The 13859-nt window shown below is 40.8% G+C and overlaps 1 protein-coding gene across 2 annotated transcripts in view; it reads left to right on the top strand.

Moving 5' to 3' along the window:
• CACUL1 (CDK2 associated cullin domain 1) overlaps window positions 1–4360 on the top strand; it is a 40566-nt gene extending 36206 nt beyond the window's left edge. Inside the window, exons 6-7 of one of the 2 annotated variants that reach the window (XM_042818348.1) lie at window positions 690–733; window positions 1401–4360. In XM_042818348.1, coding sequence (XP_042674282.1) covers window positions 690–733; window positions 1401–1544 — 188 coding nt within the window. In that variant the 3' untranslated portion in view covers window positions 1545–4360. The remainder of the gene's footprint in view (window positions 1–689; window positions 734–1400) is intronic. The other variant, XM_042818347.1, reaches the window with a different exon arrangement.
• The last annotated feature ends 9499 nt before the right edge of the window (window positions 4361–13859 follow it).

The raw sequence follows: 13859 nt of genomic DNA on the forward strand, positions 1-13859 counted from the left end.
TGTGATGAAAACATGTTGCAGTCTCTATTCCTTATATAACAGATTCAACAGCAAGGCTATCGTCACGGAAAACTTGGGAAAGCAGCAAGATTTTTCAGCTTTGAAGAGCTTGTGTGCATAAGAATAAAAGGAGGTTTAGAGGGAGATTGTGGGGTTTTCTTTTTTCTCGTTTTTTCCCTACGTGGGTACTAATATTGCTTTGAGTTTTCAAGGAGGGATGATGTCAATCTGCATTTGTAGAACTCTGCAGTTGTTGCAGTATTCTCCTTGGAGAGGGAGTGCTGTCAGCTTGGGCTGACATAAAGTCTGTCTGTTGGGTTTCCAGGCATGCTTTAGTGCCTTAGGTTGATAGGTGGAGATTTCTCAAAGTTTTAAAATTTCTCAACCAAACCTTCTAGAACTAAAGAAAGCAACTTTATATGGGACTCAAGGAAAGTGCTCATATGCACCATGATATTTATCTACATTTTGTTAAAAAATACTATGAAATTGAACTATTTTTACTGATTAAGTAAATAAAATTAGCTAATACTTATTTTAGTAGTCTGAGAATCCTGAAGTCATTTTGTGTAACTCCTGTGTTTTTGTAGTTAGTTTCTATAAGTCCATAAGAAGTTGATTGTGCTGAGGAATTTTGTTATTGTTTTCATTTGGCAAATAAACATACCTCTCTTGCTCCTCTTTTCTAGAGGTGACCAGTCACGGAAAAGAGCTGGAGAAGAGTTATCTTACAGTAAGTATGAATTTTCAACTCTGATGACGTTACTGAGCTGAGTATAGTTCCTTCCAACAAATAAGAGTAGGGGATATTTACCTGTGTGTATTTCTGTACCTTCTGAACTATGCTGTTTGTACTTTATAACAAATCTTGTTTCCTTTTACAGTAGTCTAGTAGGCTTTATAGGCAGCTTAAGAGGTAGCAGTCATGGCTTTATTTGGCTTCAGTGAGAGTTGACTGTATTGCCCAACAATCTTGTAAATATTTTGCTAGGAGATAATTTAGTCCCATATATTCTAGATTAGGATTTAAGTATGGGGTCCTGATTGCTTATCATTAAACAGCCCTGGAATTTGGTAATAGTATCTATTTCTGGTGCTGCTGTTAATTTCAGCCTGTTTTATTGCATTCTCTCCACTAAGATTCTTCATGTCCTTTCAGCAGAGCATGTTTGCTTCCTTTCTGACTGTAAAATGTTATACAGTTCTATTATGATTCTATGATTATGAACACTTATTACAAACTGAAATACATGAGTGTTTATCTAGTGTATCATCTTCAGGTTACACTGTTAATGTTTTGCAGGCAGTGCTGTTTTTAGGGTGGTTAGGGAAGGCGGGCAAAGAACCTAACATGGAACCTTAATGTGAGAATATCTTCAACTTTATTTGTATGATTTCAGATGGCTCATCAGCTTGTGCAAGCTCCAGGGGGTACAGATAGTGAATATACTGGATCAGCTTCTATTCCTAGCCACAACAGACACTGGAGGAGCGCAAGTGATATCCGGAGCCTTCTTTGGCAACTGATGATACTTGAGCTCTGACATGAACTATGCCTCGAAGAAGAACTTTGGACTCTCTTCTTCATATAATGTCAGTTGCTGCTACAATTGGGATGACTTTGAAAGACGTATCTCCTTGGTCTAGTCTCTCAACAAGTTCATGCTCTACGATTATTGTGAGGAACGCACCTTGAAAAGTAATCCTTTCGAAGTGGGAATGGGCAGCCAAAATCAGCAGCTTCCAAAAACATTAGAATGGAAGAACCTTTTTTGCACTCTTTTCTTAATATTAAGGACGTTCTTAAAACTAGTTAACATGTCAGTGAATTAGTTTTTAAACTTCAAGGTATTTTCTGGAGCTTTTGATTAAATAATAGGAATAAATTTTCATTATTTTGCAGTATTTGTTTGTTAGTATAAAAATCGTCACCTTTTAAGAGTTGGTCCCATATAAATGTATCTTCTGTCAGGGAGTCTTAAATTCCAGGTTTTTTTCTTATTTTGAACTCTGCTTTCCTATATGTTTGTACTCTGTGCCTTCAGCTTGTGCACTTTGCAACTTTATAGACCATATTTTGTTACTGCAAAATGTGTTCTCGAGGAAAAACTTGATGTGAACAAACATGCTGCAAAGTTGCACTTTTCTCTTGCATCTGTAGGAGGTGAATTTAAAGAGGAAGGAAGAAAAGTTGAACGTATTACCATCACTAATCATGACTCAGAAGTTTGTCCCTTTTCATTTTTTGTATGTATTAGTGTTCAGTGCTGGGACCAACTCTTGTAGAACCCCTCTCTAACTCTTCATTGGCCTCTGGATTGCAGTTGTTTGAGATGTGAATTCCAGACTGAAGGAAATACCATGATGTATTTTAGGCTGTGTCATGTGGAAACATTAGTTGCCACGGCTAAATTTTTTAGAGTGGATCATGGAGAAATTCTCCACTGTAGTAGGTCTGTAAACTACATCTCCGTCAGCACAAACCAGATTTGCACCTGGTCAATCAGTGAGTACCACCTTTCCAAGATCACTGTGTGTCTCCTGTGCCATTTCTCCTGGTGCAGGGATGTGATGGGGGTATGATGGTGGATGTAGTCAGAATCAGGGAGTTCAGAAGTGGTGTAACGCATACATGTGTACCTGCTTCCAGTCCTGTGTGGGCTCAGCAGGATGTCCAGCTGAGCCCAGTTCTAGGAGGTCAGGACCTATGGTCTGAATCCTTATGATTGTGACGTGAGATTTTATCCATACATGGCTAATGTAATTCCTTTGAGGGGAAAAACATACTTGAAAGAGCAGTTTGACTTTTTTTTTTTAATTACTATGGATTTATTTTTATCACTTTTAGTTATAAAGGTAAATGAGTTGGTAATATAAAATCTTTCTGAAATGAAACAGTTTTTAGTTATGTCTTGCACAACTCTTATTCCTGTTTTTAAAAAAAAAACAAGACAGAAACCCCTGTATGCTTGCATGTATTCATTCTGAAACGCAAGAAGAAGATTTAATAATAATATGTGCGGCAGGGATAAACTTTGTTTTTCTTTATGCTTTGTAGCCAGACTTCATGTGAGTTTAATGTTATCAGTTTCACATCAACCATTTTGGCAGTACCTTTAGTTTGGAGGGGGGAAGAAAGTGGAGAAGGAAAAGGACACTGTGATTGACACCATGATTGACAGTCTGATTATACCTATGTATGGCTTTGCATGCATGCAAAGAAAATTTAATTATGAGGAAGTTTTAAAATTAAAAATGAGTGCATTAGTGTTTTGTTTTCCAGAGAGAGCAATGCCAGCAGTCAGACCCTGTAGCTAACAGTGGAAAAGCAAACCAACCTGAAGAGGGATTTTCAAATGCTTGTAGCATTTGTTTCAACTTTCTACCAGCCACTTAAGTTGAAGCAACATTAAACAGAATCAGGTATATTTGTTGCTGGTACGTGGTGGAGAAATTAATGAGTGCTAGGAGGGAATAAAAAAAGATTCGTCAGCTTCCTGATTTGTATAAGTTTTGGCTTTAAACAAAAATAAAACCTCTAGTAGTGTCCTTAGCTTTAAAAATCACTCTGCTGAAATGACAGCACTCAAATTCAGAGTAGATGTGTTAACCTAACCTGGTTAAAGTCTGTTTACAACTTCATTCTCATTCACATAGTACGTACAGTAAGTGAGCTCTATCATCTTTGTCATCTGATTACAACTTTTTCTGTTTTTCAAATGTTTTTACTGGTTTAGGTTTGTAAATAACATAGTGCTTTTGCTTCGTTTGGGGCAAGAGTTTTAACATTTTGTCACATCATGCTTGGGGCACAAACTTGTAGCACAGCAGTTCCTTCAGAACAGAAAGCATTCCTGTCGGCGTGGTTCACTTCATACGCACTACAAGCAGTGCTTGGATGCTTCTCAGTCCTGTGCAGCATTCTCACTCGGCCAACATACAGGAGAAATCTGTTTGTTAATCACTGTATTATGTTGTAAATTTGGCATTAAAAATTGTGTGTTTTGGCATTATTAACATAATGCTGAAATCGTGTTTGTCTAAGAGTTTATCATTGTGACTGAGCATGAAACGGAGTACAGCATACTATACTAAATTATTTGTTTCTCTGTAAACTTGCATTTTACGGTAAAACTAACTCAGCCACCTTGAGCATTGGTACTGTAAAGCCACAGCAACTATGAACAGCATGACCCTAACTGCAGTATTTAATTTAACCAAATAACTTGTGGTAAATCCGTTGCATCTGTAGCTTACTCTGTTAAGATTAAGCAGTAAAGTTGGTTATGCAATGGGTGTCCTCTCTATGTTGCACTGGTTCTATAGCCAAACTTGCTACATTAAAATATTTTTAGATGAATTTCAGTTCTTGATTTTGAAAGTTGAAATATTGAAGTTCATGATGATTGTGATGATAGGGGATTGCCAATATATATTTAAGATGGACTTTGATACAAATCATAAAAGGGAACCCACGTAGATAAGCGCTAGTCTCTTCTGTAGTTGTATTTCTTTGATGTCTTTCAGCAGTTATTGAGGAAGTATTTGTAAAATGAATGGTTTCAAGCAATAGTCTTTTGACCTCAGGTTTAAAAACAGAATAACAGTAACACAAAGATCATGCTCTGAGTGACAGACAAATATCTTTCGTGTGTACTGTGGCAGCCCTGGGGAAAGGACCGTTTTATAGAAGTATGGAATAGTAAAAGAAACACCCACCTACTTAAATCTCTACTCTTGTCATTACCCCCAGCTCCTGCTGAGAGAAAACCAAAAGTGTTTTGACATCTTGAAATGCACCAGGTGTCATGCAGTAGAGCTCACAATGTGTTGGTTTGAGTACCTTTAGGACTGGTACATGGTTTAGTAGGAGCTATTGGGAATAGGTGAACGGTTGGACTGGGTGATCTTTTAGGTCTTTTCCAACCTTGGTGATTCTGTGATTCTATGATTCTATGGTACAGTTTCTGACTGCAACCAGGAAGTACTGCTCGTGAGGAATGGTCTCTGCTTGGGTTGTAAACTTCCTTATCTGTTCTGCTGGGATGGTGTGTGTAGCAAAAATGCTAAGTAGTGGCTTGAAGCAGTGATTGAACACCTGGTGGAAAGGCAGAGCCAACCCAGGGGGGCTCAGGTGCACGCAGTGCAGCTGAGTGACCGGAACGGATGGAGCCAGGATCCACCCCTTCCCAGCCTCATTTAAGGGTTGGCAGGGGAGGTGAGGAGATCTTGCTGGAGATCCCTGTATAGCTGAGGCCTTCTAAGGGTAAGCAAATTTTTTTGCCCCTTTGTTTCTTCGTCTACAGCTGCTGTATTTGGGCTTGTCCTTACTTGCTGCAGCCTAGGACTTTGCTACACTGCTATCATTGCTGTGCTTTCCATCAAGTTATGGCATTACAGGGCGGTAATGTGGGAATATTAGTTGGGTATAGTAAAATGTACCTCACCAGAAGGTGGCTGGGCACTGGAGGAGGCTCTCAGGGTAATGGTCGCAGAGCTGAAATAGTACTTGGATCCTGCTCTCAGGCATGGGATTTGAAGGTAGATTCTCAATCTATAGCTATTATGACTTTTGTGAAAGGAAATGAAGGTTATATTTAAAATTTTACCTCTAGCTAAGAGGAGAATTAGTAGGTAATCAGGGATCTTGCCTTCAGAAGCTTTATCTTGAGGTTTTCTCTGGTAGAAAAAGTTATTTTTTTCATGGCAAAGCTATGGATATTTGCCTATTGGTCTCCAAGGTAATGGTACAAGACAGTAGCACTGAGGGTACTGTGCTTGTAGCACTGCAGCACTTGAATTCTGGGTTTAGGTAAATGATTTTTATTTTTTTATTTTTTGGCTTACAAGCTTCAGATAAAGTGACAACCAGGGAAGATGTGTACTGGAGTAGATTTCCCAGTAACTGTAGTAGAGGAAGTTCTGTCCAATAGGACATTACTTCTTATGTCATCAGTTGGTGTGATATGGTCCCAACAAAATATTTTTATGCTCCAGTGCCTGTTAACAGAAGTTGTTCAGAGAATCTAATCTTTATTGGTACGTAAATACTCTGCCTTTGGCTTGGGTGCTGAGCCATGTCTGAGGGTGGGTAGCAACTGTTGAGTCTGAGCCTGAACCACTGATTGAGCAGCTGGGGAAAGGACCTGGTCAGCCCTGGGAGCACAGGTGAGGGCAATTCAGCTGTGTGACCAGAAGGGCTGGAGCCTGGCTGCACCTCTCTTAGACCCCATTTAAGGACTGACTGCCACTGGGGAAGGTTCTCTTTCTGGAGATCCCTCCTTGGTGAAGCTTTCTCATGTGAACCTAGAATCTTCTGATATGGGTGAACAATCTTCTTCCCTTCCCTTATAGCACCTTTCTGGTGTGCTAGCCCTTCTGTCATCACACCTCTGTAGCAATGACTTTCCCATTGTGTTGATCTGTCCAGTTCCTGCAGAGGGGAACCTCAGCTTCCGTCGGGATGCAGGAGAATGATGGTCCAGCAGTGCAAGGCAGACCACCTTGATGATCTGGCCTCAGTTGAAAGCTCCCTAACAAAGTACTTCACTGGCGGGGGGTGGAAGGATTAAATTTGAGTATTTTGACCTAACCTGAGTGACTGGTTTAAGGGGATTCCAAAATTTCATGGACAATGAGCATTCTGAAACCCCTTCTGGCTCTCCCTCTCTCTCTCGCTGAGGTGCTGTGGTGCATCTGCTTAAGTTGAAATTATTGTCCCATAGAAGCACCTAGTGACTGAAACTAAATTACTCTGAGCATACACCCAGAAAGAGTCTGCAGAGGCAATTACCATGGAACAGCTGATGTACTACAAATTCGCATCTTATCTTTGCAGTAACTGTGGCAGATAAGGCTGAGCATCACCCTTGAAATGGGTCAAGGTGTGAAACATTAAAATTGCCTATTGTAGATGCATGATGTGAATTTCCTCTATGGACAAAGTGAAGCAAACAAGAATTTCAGCAGTTCCCACATAGCACTGAATACATATCCTTCATGATTTCAGCTGTTGAATCTGTGCATTGCTAGCCATGGCATGCTGGTACCAGAACCACTCTCATTAAAGGAGCTTGAAGCAAATCTTGCCAGGCAGGACCTGTCTGACCATGCAAGGAAACAGGCCCAGTTGGTTCCTTTTTCATGAGTGGATTCTGTGTTCAGTCTTGAGGAAACACCTACTGCTCCCTGTTGCTTTTTGTAGCACATATTTTTCAAACTACACAACTCTGACTGCTACACACCTGCAGTTCCCTTGAAGTTCCCTTTAAATTTTGCTATGTAAAGATAATGTGGTATATAATCATACCAAGGGCTTTTCCTGCTGTGTCTTGGTAATGGCTGTAGTTGTCTTAGCTTGTGCCCTGCTTTCATGCTGACGATGGTTTGATCTGTTACAATGAATGTTAGGCAGAATTTCATTCAAGCTATGGAACCATTTTCTTAAAGTAGAGAGATGCATCATACCTAGTGATTATTTGATTATAATACAAATAAACTAATCATTGTATTTGTTCCCTGGGTTACAACGGCTGCAAGCATGTTCGAGTGATTGTATGCCTTCTAGTTACGGCTCCAGTTTTCTGCTTCAGAGGATGTCATATTTAAGTACAGATAAACAGGGGGGATCCTTGAGCCATGCTTCTGTTCTGAGTATTCCCCCATGCAGGTGTTGCAACTTGAAAAACTGCATGTGCTCTTGTTGATATAAATCCTTTATCTGATTCATGGTTTTATATGAAAGTCTTTCCTAATAATTCCCACTGTAAAATTTGTCTTTCCTTAATAACTGGTGCTAATATGGTGCTAATGCTTCTTAGAGCTGTCATAGTCCCAAGATCTCATTTCTGGCTAACTGCAACTCAGAGCTCCTCCTTGTGAAAAGAAAACTAGGATTGGGTTTTTCTGATGTGTCATTTTGACACTTGATATAAAAATGAGTGATCTGGATTGCTTACCCTGTTGCTTAGTGTAATGTTATCCTATAGCTCTTTGTAGCCAATCTTCTTTACTTCCCTGGGTGCTAGTTTTGCTGTTTCTCTTTTTCAGCTTTTGGTGAGCACAGCAGTTAGCACATGGTCTTCTGCTGGTCACCTCTGTCTTGCAAGAGCTGCCTGTGCCTACTGCATGGCTTTCAAATGGCAGTTTATTACTACAAGCTTCCCCATTATTGCTATCAAAGGCTCTTGCCGCATGCTTGCTGAATGATTTGCCTTAATGTAACCCAGCTATGTTTACTGCCACATGAATCCGTGGCCATTCTGTAAACTATAGAATCAAGCCTCCATCATTCGTGCTCACTGTTTTAGCATATAGGTGTTGCTGGACAGACTCATGTCTGAGCTTGGAGATGACTAATTCAAATGGGAATTTGTGATACCGTGAACTGATCCTGCTGGTGAATTGGGAGTTACCAAGTTGATTTCCTTCAGTAGAAGTAAATAGGAGAGACGTCTAGCATGAGAATACTTCGTTTTATTTAGCGAAGAGTTGCTACACTGGAAATTGCACCAACTACTGCAGATTCTCTGAGATCAGACTAACTGATCATCTGGACTTCATGATTATCCATTATAGGGTAGCAAGCAAGCTTGTAATTTGCCAAGTCATCTTGCCAGCTCAGCAACTCATCTTCTAAGCACCTGTTTGAATCTGAATCCAAACTGAGCAACTTGATTATCTTTAAGGTCCCTTCCAGCTGAAGCCATTCTGTAAGCAGGGCAGTTCAGCAGCAGCTCAGCTGCTGTGGCTAAAGTTTGGTTTTGCAGTTATTGTTGCAGAATGTTCTCCTTCATCTACAGGGTGTTTAATTCCTTGTCGTTTAAATTGCCTGTCACCACACTTGCACCTTCACATGTTAAATTAAACCACAGTTGGTGTTCAAGTTTCTGGAGTTGCCTTTGAGGTGAATTTATTTGCCAGGGCTGCTGTGTCTTCCTGGAGTGTGTCATATCTAGGCTCTGCTGTAAGAATTCAGTCATGGCTTTCTGCTTCTGAAATGTCAGAGAGAGATGGACACAACTGCTCTGAGCTCTCCAGTGCAGTGTGGGGGGGGGCAGGGTGAGCAGTGGGACCCACAGCCCTGATGCTGAGCTTTTAATTAATGGTGTAACAGCAGTGTGCATGTAGCCCCTGGCCTAACCTTTGGGGTTAGGGGCTCCTCTGCCTTATGAGCAGGGAGTCCTCTGCCCTTGAATTTACTTAACAGGACATTATTAGTTGTACCACCAAATGGTGCCTGTTTCAGTTCAGCAGTTCCCAATGCAGAACAAACCTCTGCTCTTACGTTGGTTTAGCAGCAAATCTCTGATTGTATTTAAACCATTTCAAGAGCGTTATTGATTTTGGAAAGCATTCTGGAAGATAATGCATGTGAAGCTCATTCTCACTGGAGCTAATTTAACTTTGGTTTGGGCTGCATCCTCAGAGTGAGTGACTTCAAGCTTAGCTCAATCTGATGAATTCTTTTTGTGTTCAATACAAATGCTTTAGCGATTAAGTTACTTTTCTTCATCCACAAGCTATCTGTGCAGAGGAAAGAGGTCAGATCTGGCTGTTTTTAATTAAGCCAGTGTAGCTTTAGTTATGTATCAGTCAAATTGAGGCTCATGAATACTGATCTCTAAGAATTTTCAGAATTTCAGAGAGGTGAAAATACAGCTGCCAGGTCATGTGGAACATGACAGCCCATGAACAGAGAGGAGGGAGTGCACAAGGTGTGTGCCTTCATAGGCTTAATTTCAGCATCCTTTTCTTCTCCAAAGCATTGCCTGGATTCTGTCCAAAGCTCATAGTTTTCCATGTAATGTCAAATGCCAAGACTATATTTCAGCTCAGCAGCATCTTCTGAGTTGCAGCTGCTGAGCACCTTCAGAAAGTGCTTAAGGCTGAGTTGGATGGGGCCCTATGCTGTCTGATTTTGTGGGTGGCAACCTTGCCTGCAGCAGGGGATTGGAACTGGACAGGCCTTGAGACCCCTCCCAGCCCAAGCCATTGCATGAGATCCTCCTGCTCCACTCCTGGGTTTGCTGGAGTGGGTGCTCAGGGAAGGACAACAGTGCAATTGTAGGGCTCTGTCCCTTTATGAGGAGAAAGATTATGACCTGAATTCCCCTGGGCTTAGTAATCTCCCTGCAGTTGCAAAAGCAGGTTTAATTGCTCTCTTCTACATGGATGATGTACTGGCAGTCATTTAGCAGAGTGGCATTTTAATTCCCCTAAATTGTCATGTTGCAGAAAGGATTAAAATGCTGGTAGCTTGATGTTCCAAAACAGATAGAAATCTGTTATGAAGAATGATGGGAGCGCTGCCTGTGCTATCCCGGGGTGGAACTGCCCCATGAAATCCCAAAGGCTGGAAGTTTGACATAAAGTGTGTGTTCAGTAAGTGCTCAAGTGTGTGACTGCACCCACTTGTGCAAAGACGGAAATGGCATTTGTCTGTTCCTTGAATGATACACCAACCGAGTAGGGATGTTGTGTGAAACTGTGACTCGAGTGAAGGGTTCCACCATGCTGAAACTGGGTTGGACAGTAAGTTAGGCAAGAAAATAGAGTTTGCTGGAGTTGCGGCCCTCAGAGGATTCAGGGCAGATCACTTCCTTCAGCACGAAAGGGTGGTGGAGGTGATGTGGGCTCTGAAAGTGAGTGTAAGATGGGAGAAACCAAGAGAGACTTTACATTCCAGTCACAAAATTGTTTCCTTTGCTAAAATTAAATTTTTCTTTGTGTATTTTGTTAAGCTCCATAAAACACAATTGTTCATATGAGCATCAAAATTGATGTGAATGCTAGAGTAATGCAATTTATAAGCAATTTTTAGAAGTATTCGCCCCTAATTTATGAGGAAGTTATAAGTTTAAAGAAGCTTACAGCTCTGCTTTTCCTCACTCTGATTGCTGGTATGACAACCTCTTGCACAGCCGTTCCACGCATCCTTCTAGAATAAGCCATATACCCTGTTTGTTTTTTTTTTTTTTTGGCAATGATAACATATGTACCTGCTGCACTGTCCATCTCTTTCTCTATTGAGAGAGCTTGGGTGTATCAGAGTACCCCATGCCCCATAATTTGGAATCTGCACTGACTATGGAGATTTGAATGCAGTTTTTTGAATTGTTAAATGACAGCATGATGAGAAGGAGGATGGTGGTGACCTGGGGAATTTGTATTGTACTTCTTGATGCACCTCAGCCAGAGCCAGTCCCTTCAGTACCTGCTTCAACTTCAGGAAAGAGCATCCTTGTGATGGAGATGTTCCTGGTATTGGGTAATGTTAGCCCTCTTTTGTCTAGTAATCGAGATGCTTTTCGGAGTATTCATAGAATCATAGAATCACCAAGGTTAGAAAAGGCCTAAAAGATCATCCAGTCCAACCGCTCACCTATATTCCCGCTCACCTATATTGAGGTACTTAACTTTAAAAGTACATTTTTTCAGTCATACTATGCCTCCATTTCTCATCTATGAAGAGGCTGTTACTGCTTTTCCTCATCTCCATTTTGAATATTTCACAGACCAGGGTAAAACCTCAGTCCTGCCAGCTCTGATTGCCCTTAAGTGATGCTGCACAGATGAAAAATCTCTTTTTGCCTCATTAAGTATTTTACAAGCTTGAAGTCTTCCATCTGCCTTTGATGTCCTCTGCCTTGCTACATGCCCATTGTCTGGCTTGTCCTGGAAGTTCTCTGATGTACAGCAGGGTTTTGGTGTGGATTGCATCCTACAGCATGGGTCTGGGGCCACTTGATCGCTAGAAATGGCATTTTTGGTACTGAGATAATCATCTATTTCCTTCAAAAGAGCAGTTGCATAGCACGGCTGGTAGAAATCTCTCTATTGTACCCTTGGCCTGTGTTTGCCGTTGTGCCTTGGTATTAAATGAGTTTTCTGAAGGCTGATTGAGCCTTTAGCAAAGATTCCCCATTGGATTTCAGTAGCCAGTAGTGTAAAACCAATAGCAGGCAGCTGGACTTCCAAATGTTGTGGCTCTGTGTTCTTGTTTTATATTAATTCACCTTGTGATATGTGTTTATTCTCCTGTAATGCTCCTGGGCCACCCTGAAGGAGCTCTATGTGCATTAACATCCATGAAAGGTGCTTCTTATTCACCACTGACTCTGTAAGCACACGACTGATACACAGAGTGATGATATTGATGCTTTGTATGTTTGGTCCTGGGGTAAGCAGCTTCAAAGACCTAAACCAACAAAGAAACAGGCCAACAACAACAACAAAAGGTTATTTTCTAAATTTTCTAGTTGGATATCAAGAGATCAAGACCAGAAGTTTTGTTGTTTTTTAAGTGAAATGGCTTTAGCAAAATGAATCAACATTTACTTTTAATGAACCATTTCTTTTGAGTTCATTTTACCAACTCTCACATTGCTTTCTGATGGTGAAAGGATGATGTAAAATGGCTTGCTGCAAGATCCTAGTCTCAGCAAGCCTTGTTCTCAATTGAAAGTAGGTGAGCAACAGTCTAGAGGATGTGCCATCTTGGTCTGTGATCAGAAATAGTTAGTTGATTGGCAGCTGGAGGATTGCCCAGCATGAAGTGGTATCTGTACTTCCATTTTGTTCATGGGGCACTCTGGCTTTTCCTCTGAACTGCCAAAATCACAAGAAAAAAAATCATGACACACATTGCCATAAATGCTGTTCCTAATAAATGCACAGCTTTGTCTTGGACCTGCAGCTAAGACCTTGTACAAATGGAGATGAGAATCACTGAACAGGTGTTTTTGTTTGATCAAAGATAAGTAGAATGGTACACTGAAAATCCAGCATGACTTCAGTTCCTATGGAATAGAGCAGTGCCCAAATTTGTGCCTGAAGTGGAAGCTTAAATAGATATAGCAGGTAACCAAAGGCCATTAAGTTTTCCATGATTCAGAAATGTATTGGTCTGCTTTAGAGACTTTACAATGAACAGTCATTAGTAATTTCCATGGACTGTCTTTGGTGCAAACATCATTCCAGTCCAATGTTCTTGATTTTTATGGTGCTGACTACAAATTCTTCCTCTCTATTTTTGGCATTTATTTAGTATTAACAAACTTCCTGGTCCCATGCTTCTTACTAAAGATGTACTTAAAAAGAGTGACACAAATTGCTATTAGTTCCCCATCGGCTGTGAAATAGCTTTTAATTAGTAGTTGCCACAAAAGCAGTGCTTGCTTTAATCAACTCTAGTCTCATTGTTTGGAAAGGCTTGCAAGGTTGACTGGCTTTCTCTACTTGAACTGTGTTCACAGTTATGAGGCATCAGGCTAATGAGACCACTACCATTACAATTACCATCTTATTAAACCCTAATTAAGGACCCAATTCTGCTAGGTGCTTAGTGCTCTTTGTAAGTAGCTGAATATCTCTGCATACCCATTTTGTGATCGCTAGTTGAAAGTGATACTTGGAGAAGATTGAAGCTCTCTGTTCGTGCGTAAGGAATCTGTGGTTTGTTTCAGTGCTAATGGGGTAATTGACCCTAATGATGTTGGCTGCGATGTAAAGAACTGCCTTTCCTTCCTCAGAACAGCCCAGCATCGATGTCACTGTTAAATGGGCTGTGATCCACATGGCAGAAGGCTGCATGTCGCTGGATTTTCTATAAAATGCTCAATGGTAGATTGCCTTCTGCACGTTCATGCACTAGTGAAATGAGTTTGTAACTTCATAGTTCATCAGAGCCAATTACATGTGAACTCTACATTAGCCAGACCCGCTTCGTTCTGAATAAATAACTCAATTCTGTGCTTCTGAGCCTGGAAAATGTTAGCTGTAGTGTCTCTTCTTAGAATTTAATTTCAAAATGACCTTTCCGCTGCCTGTTTAGTGTGCATGTTGTTGAGCTGGGCACC

This window comes from Centrocercus urophasianus, unplaced genomic scaffold (assembly GCF_019232065.1).
Source record: "Centrocercus urophasianus isolate 14NV4802_14NV808 unplaced genomic scaffold, USGS_Curo_1.0 seq_17, whole genome shotgun sequence".
In the NCBI taxonomy this organism is placed as follows: Eukaryota; Metazoa; Chordata; class Aves; order Galliformes; family Phasianidae; genus Centrocercus; species Centrocercus urophasianus.